Raw genomic sequence first — 19,635 nt, forward strand, 5'->3', positions numbered from 1 at the left:
GTAATTAGAATAATCTTGTCGTCGTCATTCCTATGTGAGTGATACATAGAGCGGGTGGGGTGTAGTATATTCCTAGAGTCATCATTTAAACCCTATTCTCAAAACTTGGTTGATAGACTTTGTCAGGATAGTTTACGTTTATCTTAAAGAGTCATTTCAGTTTCCTCACTGTCATTCTAACACTCTGATTGCACTTTCCCAGTATTCTACCAATAAACTGTAGTCTACCACCTGCTTTACCCACAACTGAGCCTATGTGCTCATCCCATTTCATATCCCTGCAAAGTGTTACACCCAGGTATACGTATGAGTAACTCATGTATATGTAGGAGCTGGACAATTCCAACAGTGATTTATTGATATTGTAGTCTTGGGATAATACATTTTTAAGTTTTGTGAAGTGCAGAATTTTACATTTCTGAACATTTAAAGCAAGTTGCCAATCTTAGCACCACTTGGAAATCTTATTGAGATCTGTTTGTATATTAATGCAGCTTTTTCAGATAATACTTCATTATAGATGACTGCATCATGTGCAAAAAGCCTGATTTTACTATTAATATTGTTTACAAGGTCATTAATGTACAACATTAACAGCAAGGGTCCCAACATCCTTCCCTGGGGTGCACCCGAAGCTGTCTTTACATCTGATGATGCCTCTCCATCCAAGATAACATGCTGTGTCTTCCCTACCAAAAAAGACCTCAATCCAGTCACAAATTGTACTTCACACCCCATATGATCTTACAATAAGTGTAGGTGTGGTACTACGTAAAATGCTTTTCAGAAATCAGTAATATAATCTCTAGATAATTGGTGAGTGGGATAGAAGAGCAGCTCAAATCAGGCACTGGAGACTATCAGGTTGTTTTCTGAAAAGTGAGGAACTTCACCGAACAGACTTTTGGACTGAAAATGATATTAGAACATCAGATATTAGAAGAATGTCACAGGAAAGATAAAAACACTTTAGTGACCTTAATGGGCTTTCACAGAGCTTATGAATCTGTAGACATGAATGTGTTGTTATAATTTTTTCTGTAAAGTTAGTATTCTTGTCAAACTGCCAGTATTTCCCCCAAAGACAATGCCATATCTCACTATTGCCTCAAGTAGCTATGGTACAGTACTTTTTTCATGTCTGTGGCAGAGACATTGGCTATGATTGACATTATCTTTTAAATAGTCTATATGTGAGAACCATGACAGATTTCTGTCCAACTGCATTCCTGAGAATTCAACACATTCTGCTTTGTTTAGTTCCAGACTTCCATGCATAATTTGAATATAATTTATTTTAGACTGTTTTGTCTTAAACTGCATAAGCTGTGTTTTTGAAATATTTAGTTATAGGCCATTTAGATGAAACCACACATCTAGATTTTCTAGAGTTTTCATGATATTTTTGGGAATTTCTTCTGCATTTTTATTTTCTATCAGTAGTGATCTGTCATCAGCAAATAAAACTGAATGATGATTTATATTTATGCGTAAGACATTTATGTAAAAAAGGAAAAGTATTGGGCCTCGTGGTACCATCTGTAAAATAGTTCTCCATTTTGAGGAATATTTTCTTTTGTCTGGTGTTATGACAACCCTTTTCTGTCACTTTGTCAAATATAACTTACACCACTGTAAGGCACTGCATGTAATTCCATATTTTTGCATTTTTATAATAATAGTGATTGGTTTACACAGCCTAACACCTTGGATAAGTCACAGAAGATTTCTGCAGCTTTTTTATTTATCTAAGGTGAAACTAACTTTATTTGTGAATTCATTAATTTCATAAATCATACTTTTGCCTTTTTGGAAGCCAAATTGATTTTATGATATTACATTAAATTTGTGACAGAAATTTTGAATTTGGGTTGCAACAGTCATTTCAAATATCTCAGAAAACACAGGAAAAATGGAAATTGGATGATAATTTCCCATGTCTTCTTCAGAGCCTTTTTTAAATGACGATGAGACTAGTGAATCAAAATTTTATGGCACAGTATATGTACATTCATGTATCCATTGGGATTTCCAGACATCACTCACTGTGTGCAACATTTTATTAAGGAGTTGAAAGCTAAAAGTACATGGAGGTCAGACACAAGTACACCGTGACAAAGCAGCCCTGGCATTTCTTGTGTGCTTGGAGACACATAAACAAACATTACTCACTATTATCCTGGTCTGAAATGTATTAATCAGCAAGTCCATGACTTCCCAAAATCATGTCTTGAAATGAGATCCATTCTGTCTGAAATTTTGCCCACCACACCTAGAACAACTTTTCATCGGCCTCCCAATCTCTGCAGAGGGTGTTTACTGGCAACTCACAATATATTGTTGCAGAGCATGCTCTGCAGCATGACGATCATGACCTCGGTGCCTGTTTCATCACATGTGCCATCTGGATTCTTCACCCAGAACCAGTTTCTCAGAACTCTGCAGGTGGGAGCTAGTGTTACAACATGTCCTTGGTTCCTGCCACCCACCTGACCTTAATTTAAGTTAATTTCTTCCATCTCAGCATTTCTTCAGAGTAGCTATTCTTTAGTTTTCTACATCTTTTATTGTCTTACCCATCTATTTTTCACTGCTCCCTCCCACATCTGTTATGTACCACCGACTTAGCTTTTCACTCTTATTAACTTATAAATGATGTTTAAGCAATAATCTCTGTATTGCATATTATACTGTCTTCCATCTTTAAGCTCTCAGGTTTTCAAATCTCATCTGATGCAGTCCCCAACAATCTGTCTTTCCTTCTCATCTTGTGTGGTAAGTCTCCCCTGACTTGCAGTTCTGAGTGACTTTCCTGAAATCTACCCCTTTTCATAGACCTCTCCAGTCCTTTCCCTTCACCATTCTTCCTTCCACTTCTACTCTTCTGCCTGAAGAAGGCTCTGAAAGCTTGCCTGAGTATAACCTCCTTTTATGTTTGTGTTCTGCTGCCACTTGGTGAGTAGATTTTTTATTTATCTGTCCAATTAAATTATTATGTTATAAATAAACATTCAAATAGACATATAAATAAGGACCAAAAGCCGATGCTAGATTAGTGAAAGAGGGAGATTTCTGAGGAGGTAGAATGTGCTGGAGTACCTCCACATATGAAAGACGTGTCTCCTTAGAAAACTATAATGTGTAGAATTTTATGTTTAGTATATGAAGTATTTTATCCTTACAGTTTGAAAATGGTAATTTGCATTTCTAATGTAGTTTTATTTTTATTTCAGAAGCTAAAGAACTCCATCAGGTCTCACATAATAGAATGTGAACAATGTGGTAGTGATAGATGTGAACATTTAAAGCAAAACAAGGAGCAGCCACGGGAACTGTTAACATTACTTGATAATAAAACTGAATCTCAGCTAAACCAAATTATAACTGTAACCACACCTTAAAAACATTAAAGAGTTTCCTAAGTGCTGGGCTTGCTCTTTTGGAAAACAGGTGTCCAGCAGTATTAAAAAGACATGCTTCAAAATAGAAGTATTTCCTCTATAAAGGATATTATATAAAGGAGATTAACTGTTGTGAACATTGACTTAGTGGAATTTAAATTATTGTTGTTTCTGCACTGCAGTTTGTGTGTTTACAATAGGTTGTTTTGTAAATGACAGTTGTACCAGATACAAAACCATTTTAGAAAAACTTTGTCTCTCATGCATTCCCTGTGCCATCAAACTTGCATTTTACCTCATTGTAGATGATTCAAAAGTTACATCATTATCATGTGTAGTTAAAATCCATACTTCATGAAGCTTATAAATATAAAGATTGTAAGTGTATCATATTTTTTAAGTTCTCTTGATTAGATAAGATGATCTGTCCAAATATTGTACTGTAGTAATCATGCTGTTAATTGAGCATTGTAAAATTGTCATCCCATTGTAGGAAATATTGTGTGTATGTACTGTGTTCAAAGTGTTGTGGTATTTATCACATTTGTAAATACGTAGTTTTTTGATCTTTAGATATTGGATACATGCAATTGTATGTTGCTGTATTTACTTATATAAGACTTTATTGTGCAGAAAGAGGCTGATAACTTATTTCACTTAAGTAACTTCCCTCAAACTTGTCATTCATTGATTGTCAATCAGAAACAGAGTCCAAATTTTGGAGTCCTGAGCCAAATGTGACCTGACATTATGTACAAACTCCTAAAACTGAACTGCAAAATATTATTCCTAAAAGTTTGCCACTTCAGTCATTTTACTATGAACTAGTCACAGTCATTTCCTGTCATGTACTACAGTTGATTGTTTCCTCTCCAATCTCTTGTAAGTTAATTGATTTATCTTTCTCCATTATTTCTGTGAAATAAAATGTGACATGAGTGTGGTATCATTTGTCTTTACTTATTTTTAACTGTTCACTAATAGAGGCAAGTTAAAATACTCTAGGTATGAAGGGGTTGGTGAATTTTTTAGTAGGGAAGCAAAGGATAAAGAAAGAAAGAAAGTGAGTGAGTGAGTAAGTAAGTAAGGAATCTATTAATTGCCCATTTATTAGGAGCATGCTGACCACTGGAGATATAATGTGTGAAAAATACATACATTCATACATACATTAATACTAGTCCCATAGATCCTGCTTTTGACATTTTGCAATGATGTGGAATGTGTCACTTTGACATAAGTTGTTGTTGTTGTTGGTGGTGGTGGTGGTGGTTGTGGTGGTGTGTTTTTTTACTGCTTCATATCTAACAATTCATCTATTGAGTAGATGTAGTTGTCATTCATAAATTCTTTTAGTTTATTTTTAAATGCTGGTTGGCTATCTGTCAGACTTTTAATGTTATTTGGCAAATGACCAACGATTTTTGTGGCAGCGTGCTTCACCCCTTTCTGTGACAAAGTCAGATTTAACCCAGAATAGTGAAGATCATTCTTTTTTCTAGTGTTGTAGCTATGTACTTTGCTGTTATTTTTGGAATTGGGGTGGATTATTAACAAAAAATTTCATAAGTGAATATATGTATTGCGAAGGTACTGTGTATATCCTGAGTTCCTTGAATAAATGTCTGCAAGGTGATCTTGGGTGGGTTGCAGCTATTATTCTGATAACACACTTTTGTGCAATGAAAACTTTTTCTCTTAATGATGAATTACCCAAAATATGAAGCAATATGAAAGCAGTGAATGAAAATAGGCATAGTAGGCTAATTTACTGATATATTTATCACCAGGGTTTGCAGTAACCACAACAACATCAGTAGCTGAACCTAACTGTTTCAGCAGGTCATCAATGTGTTTCTTCCAATTCAATTTCTCATCAATGCACATCGCCAGAAATTTTGAATACTCTGCCTTAGCAACAGACTTCTGTTCATAGTCTATATTTCTCAATGGTGTTATGCCATTTCTTGTACGAAATTGTATATAATGTTATGAATATAATAGAGGGAAACATTCCATGTGGGAAAATATATCTAAAAACAAAGATGATGTGATTTACCAAACGAAAGTGCTGGCAGGTTGATAGAAACACAAAATTCAAGCTTTCGCAACCAACGGTTGCTTCATCAGGAAAGAGGGAAGGAGAGGGAAAGACGAAAGGATGTGGGTGTTAAGGGAGAGGGTAAGGAGTCATTCCAATCCCGGGATTGGAAAGACTTACCTTAGGGGGAAAAAAGGACAGGTATACACTGGCGCGCACACACACACACACACATCCATCCGCACATACACAGACACAAGCAGACATTTGTAAAGGCCTTTGCAAATGTCTGCTTGTGTCTGTGTCTGTGTCTGTGTGTGTGTGTGTGTGTGTGTGTGTGTGTGTGTGTGTGTGTGTGTGTGTGTGTGCGCGCGCACGCGCGCCAGTGTATACCTGTCCTTTTTTCCCCTATCAGATGTGCTAATCTCGGACATAATGCACATACTTCTGGACTTTTTAATAACTATTCTTAATACAATGCAGTAGCTTTTATAATGTTGCACTGTTTCTGGATCATTACTCCTCCTAGCTATAAGATACATTTCTCTTTTCTGTTTACAGGATATTTTTATCTCTTTGGTAAGCCACAGCTTGTTAGATAGTTTCTTTCGATTATATTTCACTGTTTTCTTAGTGAAACTGTTTCCAAATATACTTAGAGGTATCATGAATTAGGTTAAAATTTAAATTGGCATCAAGTACCCTGTACACCTCAACCCAGTCTAACTGTTGCAAGCTTCCCTAAAATATTCAATTGAATGCACTAATTTGGAGGACTGTTTTGCATTACGGTATGGAGCTATGACATATGCTGTAACTAGCTGTGCATCATGATCAGACAGCCCATTCTTAACAGGAAAAGTTTTTATTTGATTAAATTTATCTTGGTCTGTAAAAACATTATCTATCGGTGTGCTGCTTTCCTGGACCACCTGAGTAGGAAAATCAATAACTGACATCAAGAAAGAAAGAACCAAGTAAAAATTCGAGGTCAAGCTTTCTACTGGACTCTTTCAGAAAATCTACATTGAAATCCCCACAAACTATAATTTGCTTCCCTCTGGCTGACAGATAGCACAACAAAGAATCTGTTTTTCAAAAATAGCTGAAAATTTCCCAATGGGGACCTATACGCAGCTACAGTTATAAAAGTACCATTATTTAGTTTAAGCTCATTTGCACATGCTTCTATATTTTGCTCTACACAAAAGTTTTTAGTTTTCTAATTTTTCACACTGCCAGATATGGCAACTCCTTCTCTCTCCATAGTGTCTATACTTACATGTGCTGAATGCTTATATCCACTTACATTTACCATTTCTATACCTGTGACTGAGTGATGGTCAGACAGGCATAGCACATCTATTCCACCCTCAGTTTCTAAATATTCTAAACGAACAAGAAGCTCATCTACTTTGTTTTTCAATCCCTTGATACTCTGATGCAATATATTGACATTATTTTTCACTGTACTGTTATGAGAATCTTGAGATATTTTAACATCTCTAGTACCTGCCTGTCTGAGCTTTTCATTAAGCTTAATTTCAATCAGTGTTGGATGATTGGACACTGATCTTAGCCCAAAAAAGAAGTACTCTCATGAGTTTCAGTGCCCCCCCCCCCCCCCCAATCCCTGTAAAGACTTACTTTTCCTTTTTAATTAATTTTCCTAGCTCTGTCACTTCATCTTAGAATGACAACTCTAAAAGTCAGTACATGGGAGGTACAAAGTCTTTTGTGAGCTGTTTATCAAAGGTACTGTCACATCTAGGCAAGCATTGCTACAACATTATGAATAGAAGCTTCTTTAAATCACATGATATCACATGCATCACCTTAGGAACATAATCTTTATAATTGGTAAAAAGTCACCCTGAGCATAAAGAGGATCTCCTCATCAGTACATTTTTGTAACTCAATTGTCACTCTCTATTTTCTATTATGCTTCAAAACACCTTCTACAAAAAACAAGTAGTGAACTGGCTGTAGTAATTTAACACAAAAAGTGATTCCACTCTCAATAATATAACTGCATACTGTCAGGATACTTGGTAAGTATAATAGTTAGACAGTATTCACACTGTTGTGAGAGTTAGTGGAAGACAGAGAATATTACATTTGTGCAAATTAGTGGAATGTCTGGCCCAATGAAATAACATATTAGGGGCACTGGGAAGGCTAAATCAAATGACTCCGATGCCAAGATAAAAGCAGCAAGAAAAGCCAGGGCAAGCCATTTCATACAGCAGAGCATGATGAACAGTTCAGAGGGAAATCACAGCATGCAAGATGCTGTAACAGCAGCAGAGAGTAATGATGGTTAAATCTAAATTGTTAAGAGCAATCACTACTTTTTTCATAGTAAGATTGTAAACACTCTCCCCCTCTCCTTGCAACCCTCTATATAAAGTTGAAGACTGTCTGAATTTGTAAATGCACAAAAGTACCATGAAGGTTGTTTATTCTAGTCCACAGGGCTAAAGCTCAAGACATGCATATCCATTTGATTGCAATTCACTTAATGATAATAGTAAATGTAGCATAAATAAGCATTTGTACCATATAATTGGTTCATTCTTCTTAATTATTCATGAAACAACAATGCTAGTGGTTTTCAATACTAATCAATTCATCACCAAATAAGCCTGAATCATTGCTGTTTAAAGCAACTAATCATTCATTTGGAAAATGGTTCAAATCATTAGTATGGGTAATACCTATGAATGAACAATGGTTGCTAACTGCTTGTTGCAAGTCACAAATTTGCAATGAATTTCAACATTAATATTTTAACATCATAGGTCTTTTTACAGCTTTTCTTCTCCTAACAATACTCTAAATGATAAGCAAACTAATTTCTTAATTATAGTCATTTGTAGCCTTCGATGCCAACTTTATTGGGGAGTAAGAGTACTGTAACGCTGTTGTCAGTACACCCAATTGTTTGGAGTTGTCAACAAGAGCTTCTGGAGTGAACACCACATATTATCCTTATTACATGTTTCTGTGCATGAAACATTCTTTTCTTCAGTGAGGTATCACCACAGAATACAATGCCGCAAGACATTAGTGAATTAAAATAGGAAAATAAAGTCCACTTTTTACATTTTCATCTCCAAAATCTGACACTATCCAAAAGTTACAGACCTTTAAACTTGATATAATAAGATCGCGATGCAGAGTTGATCATACTGGCTAGCAGTATTGTGCATTTCAGAAAAAAGGATCTGATTTATAAAAAAACAGAAGACTGAAATTTTTTTTAGAATATTTGAAGGAGATAAAGTGAACAATAATCTCCACACAAACATAAAATCAAAACTCTTCTTCATAAATTTGTATACATTCTTGTAAACAGATTCCAGAATTAAATTAGATATATGCAATAAGTGAAACCTTTGTGCTAGACTGGGATACAGACCAGTTTCAACATATAACTCATTTTCAATCGACCATATTACCACTCAGCTGATTGCTGTACCAGAATGTAGCGGGAGTGAGCATCTCCTAAGATATATTTTTTACTAGGGCCTCCTGTCTAGTAGACCATCCGCTGGGTGCAAGTCTTTCGATTTGACGCCACTTCAGCTACTTGCGCGGCGATGGGGATTAAATGCTGATGATGACAACAACACAACACCCAGTCCCTGAGGTGCGAAAATCTCTGACCCAGCCAGGAATCGAACTTGGGGCCCTTAGGATTGACAGTTTGTTGCACTGACCACACAGCTGCTGGGGGCGGACATTAAGTAGTCAATTTACTATACATCACACACTATAACTTGGCACTTGCAAATATAGCAGTGGGGAGAAGAATTGGCTGCAGTGATTGGATGTAAGCAACTCTTGCCTCTCTTATTGATTACTCTTGCAAGGCAGATGACTTTGAAAAAAAGAAGCATATGCGTTACACATTTCTATGAAAGCAGAGGTGACACTTGGAGGTCATAATCACTTAAACGGTACTGTGTAGTCAAAACTGAAACTTTATAAGTACAAAATGCTAGTATAAAAGCTGCCGTGAACAATATTTTTAGCCGTGGTTGGAACTGACTGGAAAGAAGTCAACATTGACTGACTTATGTGTCCTGCTTCTCCAGCATCCATCACAGTACATGTGCCAAGTTACATTCTATATCAGGAAAATAAGTGGCCTTAGTACTGAACAATGAGGAACGATTATTTTATTGTACCCCTATTGGCTGGTGACCATGATGTATAGGGTGCCGGGCATATGGGATGAGTAGTGGCGATGACAGGCCAGTGGACTTAGATGAAATGCTGTAGATAGTTACAAATTATTTTTATTGACTTCAATACATGATGTAGTGAGGCAGACACACCACTCCCCATTGTCCGTGGTTGGTGCTGAGGAATGAGGAACAGGCAATGGCTTTTGTGTGTAGCTTCAGAGCTGACACCGTTTGTTGCTGAGGCCGGCACACTATGGAGGCCATAGCTGTTGACGTCAGTGGCTCTGTGTGTTGTACTTTGAAGCATTCCATTCCTGGAATGGCTCTGCTACAGCCCTTCAACAGGAGATGAATGGCAACTGGCACCTGGATGCCGTCTCTCTCTAGGAACTCAGTGTCGGTGGTGGCAGGCATGGATGGCAGGTCAGTGGGGCTGTGGCACTAAGTCCCATGAAGGACTTGGTGCTGGTTGCAAGCATAGCTTGGTCTTGAACCCATGGCTGCTGCTGGCAGAGCCCAGTCATCTCACTACCCAGTGAAGCTCCTGTCTGGAGTTGCTGCTGACTTTTGTCAGTGAGAAGTGATCCCTTCCTTAAAATCCAGTCTTATTTGTGTGTCTCCAGTGCCCATTTGTTTCACTAACATCCATTGCCTTGACACATCACCCATAAAAAGAAACTTACCCTACTCTGATGACATCAATCTGCATGCTACACAGTTACTGGTGTGTGGTGCTGTTTACTGCTGTGTTCGGTTATACTTACTCTACAATCACTGGTGTGTGTGTTATTGTGACCCACACTGGTGCCTACCAACCCAACTGTTAACACAATGCTCTTTGGTGGCTTCCATGCTAGACCAGCTGTTCCCATTAACTAGGCCATTATCACACTCACAATGAACTTAACAAACTACTCTCAATCCCTTGCTCAGGGAATCCAGTCCAAGGGAACTCAAATAGTCCCTGGATCAGGGCTCTGAATGCCTCCCATCAGATATGTAAAATCTAAGCCAAGCAAAATCAGAGTCACTATGGCACGAGAAATTGTGACACTTCAGGTCATGGTTACCTGGTGTCTGCCATCTCAATAACAACTTACATGCTGCCACAATTCACCCCTCCTGTCATCTGACTGTGACTGTGAATATGATTTATTAGTATCATTACATACATTGTACAGATCATATGATCTGTTGTAAAGGAGACATGTCATGTTTAGCAAAAATATAATGTATAATGATTTACAGAAATTCTTTTTACACTAAATTAAGAATAATTCCAATAAATACAACACTACAATATTTACTATAAATTAACAGTTTTAATCCATGGAGCAAAACTAAAAACTTTGAGGTTCGCCGATGACATTGTAATTCTGTCAGAGACAGCAAAGGACTTGGAAGAGCCGTTGAACGGAATGGACAGAGTCTTGAAAGGAGGGTATAAGATGAAAATCAACAAAAGCAAAACAAGGCTAATTGAATGTAGTCTAATTAAGTCGGGTGATGCTGAGGGAATTGGATTAGGAAATGAGACACTTAAAGTAGTAAAGGAGTTTTTCTATTTGGGGAGCAAAATAACTGATGATGGTCGAAGTAGAGAGCATATAAAATGTAGACTGGCAATGGCAAGGAAAGCATTTCTGAAGAAGAAAAATTTGTTGGCATCGAGTATAGATTTAAGTGTCAGGAAGTCGTGTCTGAAAGTATTTGTATGGAGTGTAGCCATGTATGGAAGTGAAACATGGATGATAAATAGTTTAGACAAGAAGAGACTAGAAGCTTTCGAAATGTGGTGCTACAGAAGAATGCTGAAGATTAGATGGGTAGATCACATAACTAATGAGGAGGTATTGAACAGAATTGGGGAGAAGAGGAGTTTGTGGCACAACTTGACCAGAAGAAGGGATCGGTTGGTAGGACATGTTCTGAGGCACCAAGGGATCACCAATTTAGTACTGGAGGGCAGCGTGGAGGGTAAAAATCATAGAGGGAGACCAAGAGATGAATACACTAAGCAGATTCAGAAGGATGTAGGCTGCAGTACATACTGGGAGATGCACAGGACAGAGTAGCATGGAGAGCTGCATCAAACCAGACTCAGGACTGAAGACCAGAACAACAACAACAGTTTACCAATTTCCTTTGTTGTACACAGACAACACTGCAATATTAGCTATAGATTTTTATTGTTCAGAGTATTAGACTGTCTTCCATGCAGCTGGTCCCGGTGGAGGTTCGAGTCCTCCCTCGGGCATTGGGGTGTGTGTGTGTGTGTGTGTGTGTGTGTGTGTGTGTGTGTGTGTGTGTGTGTTTGTCCTTAGGATAATTTAGGTTAAGTAGTGTGTAAGCTTAGGGACTGATGGCCTTAGCAGTTGAGTTCCATAAGATTTCACACACAATTTTTTTTTCTCTCCATGAATTATTCAATGGTGTAGTAACAGTTCCCTCTTAAAATATTTTGGAGTAAACTCTTCAGAAAACTAAGGTCCATTGTTTATATGTTTCTTCCTTTTAATTTTTTATATGTTTTTAGTGGTGTCTGAGCATAAAGCTTTAAGAGATGTGAAGGAAATTTGAAGTTTTCCTTGTGATGAGTACCACAGCTATGCTTAAAACGGAACTTTTCAAGATTATGTTGATTATTACAAACAAAAATCAAAATTTAAAAAATGAATAATGAAGAAATTGTTAGTATTTTTAATTTCTTGAACATTGGGTGACGTGACTCATTTTTGTGGACAGCACATGTTTCTCAGGAATTTCTTCTGAAGAATTAGTAGCCTTGTACTGCTTCTAGAGTTTCCCCAGAAACTTATCCCATACTGAATGATAGATTCAAAATAACTGTGGTAGACTGTTTTTCTTGTGTCCATATGAGTGACACCAGATGAAATAAACATTGCAAAAGCTATAAAATTTAATTTATTTGCCAGGAAGTCTATATGTGTCTTTCAGTTTAAACTTTTATCAAGGTTTAGGCCCAAGAATTTCACGTGGCTCACTTCTGTCATCAGTTGATTATTAAGGGCTATTTATACAGAACATGTTGCTGACAATTCAGAGACAAATTGCATTACCTGGGTCTTAGTGACATTGAGCTTTAGTCCATTTTTATGGAACCAGGATTCTAGTTTCCCCAGAACATTTTTTATGCTATCTGAAATATTTTCTACTGTATCATTGTCTATCAGGACTGAGGTGTCATTTGCAAACAAGACTGGATGAGCATCAATATTTAATGGTAAATCATTTATAGACAACAAGAACAGGTAAGGATCCAGTATTGAACCCTGTGGAACTCCTTGGGAAATTGTTTTCCATTTGGAGTGGTAGTTAACTGAAATTGATGGTAAAATAACTCTTTCTTTCCTTTCTGTCAGATAAGAGTTGAACCACTGTAATGCAGTATCTTCAATCCCATAGCTCTTCAGTTTGTGAAGTTCACCGAGTCAAAGGCTTTCATTAGATCACAGAATATTTCTGAGACTTTTGTACCCTGGTCTAGTGATGCGCTTATTTTTTCTGTAAATTTTCTGATGACATTTATGGTGCTTTTTCCTATATGAAAACCAAATTGATTTTCACAAATAATGTCATTTACTGTAAGGAAATTTTCTAGTTGTTTTGCAACAAGTTTTTCAAATATTTTGGAAAAAACAGGAAAGAGAGAGAGAGAGAGAGAGAGAGAGAGAGAGAGAGAGAGAGACTGACTGGTAGTTTCCCATATCTTCTGGTGATGCCTTTTTAAATAATGGCTTAATCTCTGCATATTGTAGGACATCTGGGAAAGACCCATGTCCAAAGAACTGGTTTACAATAATAGTCAGTGGGTATGAAATAATATAGTGTACTGCCTTGATAGCCATGGAAGGTATTCCAACCCATCCAGATGAATTTTGGTTTTTTAATGATAATATTGTGTTTTCCACATCCTTATGAGTAATTTTTCAGAATTTTTTGAAACAAATGTTTTGTATGTCATCTCTATGTCTGAAAATCGTGTTGTCCTGATGGGCAGTCATGTATAAGTCAGATTTTGCTATATTGACAAAGAAATCATTGAAGCACTTTGACATTTGAACATGAATTACAATAATATCACCCTGAAACCTAATTTGAGAAATTTCTTGACTTGTAACATTGACCCCCAACTTTGATTTAACAACAGACCAGACTGCCTTTGTTTTATTTCTTTGTTTGTTTATGAATATACTATTTGCTAAATGATTGGTCCAAGCTGGTTTCTCAGGTGACATTAAGGAATGTAATGTTCTACTAGGTCAAAACTTTAGTGGTTCAGATGGCCAATACAGCTATAGTTGTGTTATATTTAACACTGTAATTCCTATCATGAGTTGGCAAATGGAATGTAGGTTCCATATTGTCACATATTGCACCAATGTAAGAAAGTGGTATGCAGTAATGGTTTTTGATATAATTGTAGCCTACCATCAGTGTGTATAAACAAAAAGATAAACCAGTGGGAAAAGGAGGTGGTTTATTTGTAGCAGTAGACAAGAAACTCAAACACATAGAGATAGAAACTGAAGCTGCACATGAGATTATTTGGGCTGGACTCAGTATCAGGGGTGTGTATAAAGTAACTGGATCCATGTATCATCCACCAGACCTGTCTCCTGATGTAAAAGCAAAATTTAGAGAAAACCATAGTTCACTTGTATGCATGTTCCCCAATCATGTTATAACCACCAGTGGAGACTATAATCAGCCAATAATTAATTGGGAAAATTACTGCTTTGTTAGTAGGCATGATAATACATCCTGTGAAACTTTACTAAATGCCTTCTCTGAAAACTACTGAGATCAAATAGTTAGAAACCCCACTCATGATGGAAATATATTGAATCTAATGGCAACAAATAGACCTGACCTCTCTGAGGATGTCCACATTGAAACCAGTATCAGTAAACATGACAAAGGTGTGGCAACAGTGATTACAAAGGACAACTGAAACCAGCAGAAAGATTTACATGTTCAGTAAACTAGATAAAAAAAAATGGTAGTGTCATATCTCAATGAGGAAGTTGAAACTTTCAGCACAGGGCAATAGTATGTACAGGAACTATGGCTCAAGTTTAAAAGATTAGTTGGCCATGCAGTGGATAGATATGTACCCAGTAGAACAGTTCATAATGGGAGGGAATCTTCATGGTATACAGTTACTGTGAAGAATCTTATAAACAAACAGAGGTTATTGCACAATTGGAGTAAAACAAAGTGCATAGCTACAGATAGAGAGATGCTGAATCATAAGCATTTGGCTGTCGAAAGAGTGATGTGTGACGCTTACAGTGACCATGATGACAGTATAGTCTCACGTGATATTTCACAGAACCCAAATAAATTCTTGTTGTATGTAAAGGCTGTTGTTGGCATCAAAGCTAGTATCCAGTCCCTGGTGAATGAGACAGAAATTTAAACTGAGAGTAGCAAATCGAAACTTAACTCTGCTTTCAAATCTTCCTTTACAAAGGAAAACCCCGGAGAATTGCCCCACTTTAATCTTTGTACCACTGGAAAGGTGAATGATGTAAGTATTAGTGTCAGTGGTGTTGAGGAACAGCTGAAATTGTTGAAATTGAACAACACTCCAGGGCCTGATGGAGTCCTAGGCAGATTCAATATTGAATTTGTGGCTGAGTTAGTCCCTCTCTCAACTATAATTTATCATACATCCTTTGAACAAAAATCCATGCCTAGTTGTTGGAAAAAAGCATAGGTCACACCTGTCTACAAGAAGGTTAGTAGAAGTGATCCACAAAACTTAGGTCCAACATCCTTGATATCGATTTGTTGTAGAATCTTAGAACATATTCTGACTCAAACATAATGAAGTATCTTGAACAGAATGCTCTCCTCAATGCCAACCATCATGGATTCCGAAAACATCAATCATGTGAAAAACAATGTGCACTTTTCCCACATGACATACTGAAAGCTTTGTATCAAGACAATCAAGTAGATGCAGTATTTCTTGATTTCCTAAAAGCATTTGACTCAGTACCACACGGAAGCTTATTGTCAAAAAAAAATTATATGGGGTATCAAGTTAAATTTTTAACTGGATTGAGAACTTGAGAACTTTTTGGTAGGGAGGACACAACGTGTCATCCTGGATGGAGAGTCATCGTCAGATGTAGAAGTACTTTAGGTGTGCCCCAAGGAAGTGTGTTGGAACCCATGCTGTTCATGTTGCATACTAATGACCTGGCAGACAATATTAACATTTACTGCAGACTTTTTGTAGATGATGCAGTTATCTATAATGAAACACTATCTAAAAGAAGCTGCTTAAATATTCAGTCAGATCTTGACAAGATTTCAAAGTGGTGCAAAGATTAGCAACTTGCTTTAAATGTTCAGAAATTTAAAATTCTGCACTTCACAAAATGAAAAATTCATAGTATTCTATGACTACAATATCATTGAGTCACAGCTGGAATTAGTCAACTCATAAAAATACCTGGGCGTAACACTTTGTAGGGATATGAAATGGAATAATCACATAGGCTCAGTTGTGGGTAAAGCAGGTGGTAGATTTCAGTTTACCAGTAGAATACTGGGGAAGTACAGTCAATCCTTTCCTTACATATCACTAGTGTGACATTCTAGAATACTGTTTTAGTGTGTGGGACCCATACCAAATAGGACTAACAGGGGATATTGAATGTACACAGAGACGGGCAGCACAAATGGTCATACGTTTGTTCAATCTGTGGGAGAGTGTCCCAGAGATAATGAAGGAAGTAAATTGGAAGACTCTTGTCTTAGAATACTTACTGCACACACGGAAGCATTCAAATGGTCATTTTCCTTGCATTCCATATGTAAATGAATGGGAAGAAACCCTAGTAACTGGTACAATGGGATGCAATCTCTGCTGTGCACCACACAGTGGTTTGCAGAGTATAGATGTAGATATAGGTGTATCATGACTGATCACTGCAGGTAACCTTTTCCATGCTTTAAGCATCCAATAGTAGGCTTCCCAGGCCCTTGTCAGTCTCTACTTCTGATGGCATATAATAAGCAGAGGTATGCATACAGGGTTCTGTTCATGACAGTGAGGTGGCAGTTGAATGTTATTGTCCAGCTCTCAATTGAAGAGTGATTTACTACACTGTATCTCATCTATGTTGTTGCCTCTACAGTTTAATCTGATGGGTGAATTTTCCATCTACTCTAAATATCCAACATAGACTCTTGACACAGTAGCATGTGAAAAGCCTGTTGCTTGCTCAGTGTCAGAGTTAGTGTGCCCCCTGTGTTAGGCATCCACAATCTAGGGTGATAAAATGGCTTTATACTGCATGTATTCCTCATCTTGTCATAGTGGTGGTAACAAATACCAGATCTGACATGAATTCGACATGACACATTGAACTGTCCCCTTTGCCTAGGTGACAGGAAACATACTATCTCCAACAAAGCAATCATTCATAAAGCTATTTCTGAAGTTTTTAGACATACAATCTCACACTGTACCTCTTGTAAAGAAAAAGCACATTGTCATTAAAGTTTATTATCACCCATTGTCAGATTATAAAAAAACTCTTTATTAGAATTGATATACTGAAATGTGTATGTGACAGACCACAAACAGGTAAGTCCTCTCATCAGAGGAAATTGGCAGTGGTCAGGGGACAATGTCCTATGCAGAGGTGATTTGCTGCCATTTTTGTCGCATTTCTGTGATCAGGGGGAGGAACAACACAGTTAGACTGCAGAATTTATCACTCAATGATTGCTATCACTTTCAGCTATGGGTCCTCTCAGTAGGAGACAGCTTTTTTGGTTCAACAGCAAGGCAGCACCTTGCTGGATAATACCACAATTATTCAAAGTGCTTTCCTGACATCTGCATTGGCTTCAAAGTCAACTTCCTTGATTCCCTGGATTTTGGTATTGCTCTGTACCCAGCAGAGTGCATATTCCTTTCTCTGCTGTTGTAGCATGGATTGATAGTCGTGGATCACCTGGCTCAAATTCTCTGCTTACTATACCAGCTGAACTGCTTAGAAGGCCCTGAGTTAGATCAAAGTAACTGAATAACTTCTTCTCTCAGTCAAGCCTCATTTGCTTGTATACATTCAGGATCAGCACATTTCTGCACTGTAAGCTATGAATTCATGTGGTTGGTAAGCCCAAATACATTTATAGGGAAAACATCTGACCCCAAAGAAAGTTCCCTCCTTAGACCCATCCATGGTAAAATATAAAAGGGCTTCCCAAAAATACAGTAAGGGATTGTTTAAAAACTACAATGGGTGTGATTTCTTTTGAAAAGTGCAACCCAAAATAGCTATATGCTCAATATTGGTATAATACACTCCTGGAAATTGAAATAAGAACACCGTGAATTCATTGTCCCAGGAAGGGGAAACTTTATTGACACATTCCTGGGGTCAGATACATCACATGATCACACTGACAGAACCACAGGCACATAGACACAGGCAACAGAGCATGCACAATGTCGGCACTAGTACAGTGTATATCCACCTTTCGCAGCAATGCAGGCTGCTATTCGCCCATGGAGACGATTGTAGAGATGCTGGATGTAGTCCTGTGGAACGGCTTGCCATGCCATTTCCACCTGGCGCCTCAGTTAGACCAGCGTTCGTGCTGGACGTGCAGACCGCGTGAGACGACGCTTCATCCAGTCCCAAACATGCTCAATGGGGGACAGATCCGGAGATCTTGCTGGCCAGGGTAGTTGACTTACACCTTCTAGAGCACGTTGGGTGGCACGGGATACATGCGGACTTGCATTGTCCTGTTGGAACAGCAAGTTCCCTTGCCGGTCTAGGAATGGTAGAACGATGGGTTCGATGACGGTTTGGATGTACCGTGCACTATTCAGTGTCCCCTCGACGATCACCAGTGGTGTACGGCCAGTGTAGGAGATCGCTCCCCACACCATGATGCCGGGTGTTGGCCCTGTGTGCCTCGGTCGTATGCAGTCCTGATTGTGGCGCTCACCTGCACGGCGCCAAACACACATACGACCATCATTGGCACCAAGGCAGAAGCGACTCTCATCGCTGAAGACGACACGTCTCCATTCGTCCCTCCATTCACGCCTGTCGCGACACCACTGGAGGCGGGCTGCACGATGTTGGGGCGTGAGCGGAAGACGGCCTAACGGTGTGCGGGACCGTAGCCCAGCTTCATGGAGACGGTTGCGAATGGTCCTTGCCGATACCCCAGGAGCAACAGTGTCCCTAATTTGCTGGGAAGTGGCGGTGCGGTCCCCTACGGCACTGCGTAGGATCCTACGGTCTTGGCGTGCATCCGTGCGTCACTGCGGTCCGGTCCCAGGTCGACGGGCACGTGCACCTTCCGCCGACCACTGGCGACAACATCGATGTACTGTGGAGACCTCACGCCCCACGTGTTGAGCAATTTGGCGGTACGTCCACCCGGCCTCCCGCATGCCCACTATACGCCCTCGCTCAAAGTCCGTCAACTGCACATATGGTTCACGTCCACGCTGTTGCGGCATGCTACCAGTGTTAAAGACTGCGATGGAGCTCCGTATGCCACGGCAAACTGGCTGACACTGACGGCGGCGGTGCACAAATGCTGCGCAGCTAGCGCCATTCGACGGCCAACACCGCGGTTCCTGGTGTGTCCGCTGTGCCGTGCGTGTGATCATTGCTTGTACAGCCCTCTCGCAGTGTCCGGAGCAAGTATGGTGGGTCTGACACACCGGTGTCAATGTGTTCTTTTTCCATTTCCAGGAGTGTATATATATCTCTCCTATGCCAACCTTTTTATGGGCCACCAAGAGGAGATGTCCCTAGCCTCCCAAAGCACCCCCAGTTTGGTTCAGATTCATTGATGATATCTTCTTGATCTGGACCCAGAGCCAAGACACCCTTCCTTTGTTCCACCACAACCTCAAAGCAAAGTAGACCACCCTGTGGCACAACATTCAGCTGAACATAACACACTAGATTTCAATGACTGCTTC

The 19,635-nt window shown here is 38.8% G+C and overlaps 1 protein-coding gene and 1 long non-coding RNA gene across 2 annotated transcripts in view; one reads left to right on the forward strand and one right to left on the reverse strand.

Moving 5' to 3' along the window:
- LOC126176615 (sodium- and chloride-dependent GABA transporter ine-like) overlaps window positions 1-4,350 on the forward strand; it is a 339,257-nt gene extending 334,907 nt beyond the window's left edge. The window contains exon 11 of the mRNA XM_049923778.1: window positions 3,234-4,350. Within this exon, the coding sequence (XP_049779735.1) occupies window positions 3,234-3,401 (168 nt within the window). The 3' untranslated portion in view covers window positions 3,402-4,350. The remainder of the gene's footprint in view (window positions 1-3,233) is intronic.
- The window catches only part of LOC126176636 (uncharacterized), a 104,341-nt gene that overhangs the window by 62,197 nt on the left and 22,509 nt on the right, over window positions 1-19,635 (reverse strand). The window lies entirely within an intron of this gene.

The sequence above is a fragment of the Schistocerca cancellata genome, chromosome 1, assembly GCF_023864275.1.
Source record: "Schistocerca cancellata isolate TAMUIC-IGC-003103 chromosome 1, iqSchCanc2.1, whole genome shotgun sequence".
Lineage (NCBI taxonomy): Eukaryota > Metazoa > Arthropoda > Insecta > Orthoptera > Acrididae > Schistocerca > Schistocerca cancellata.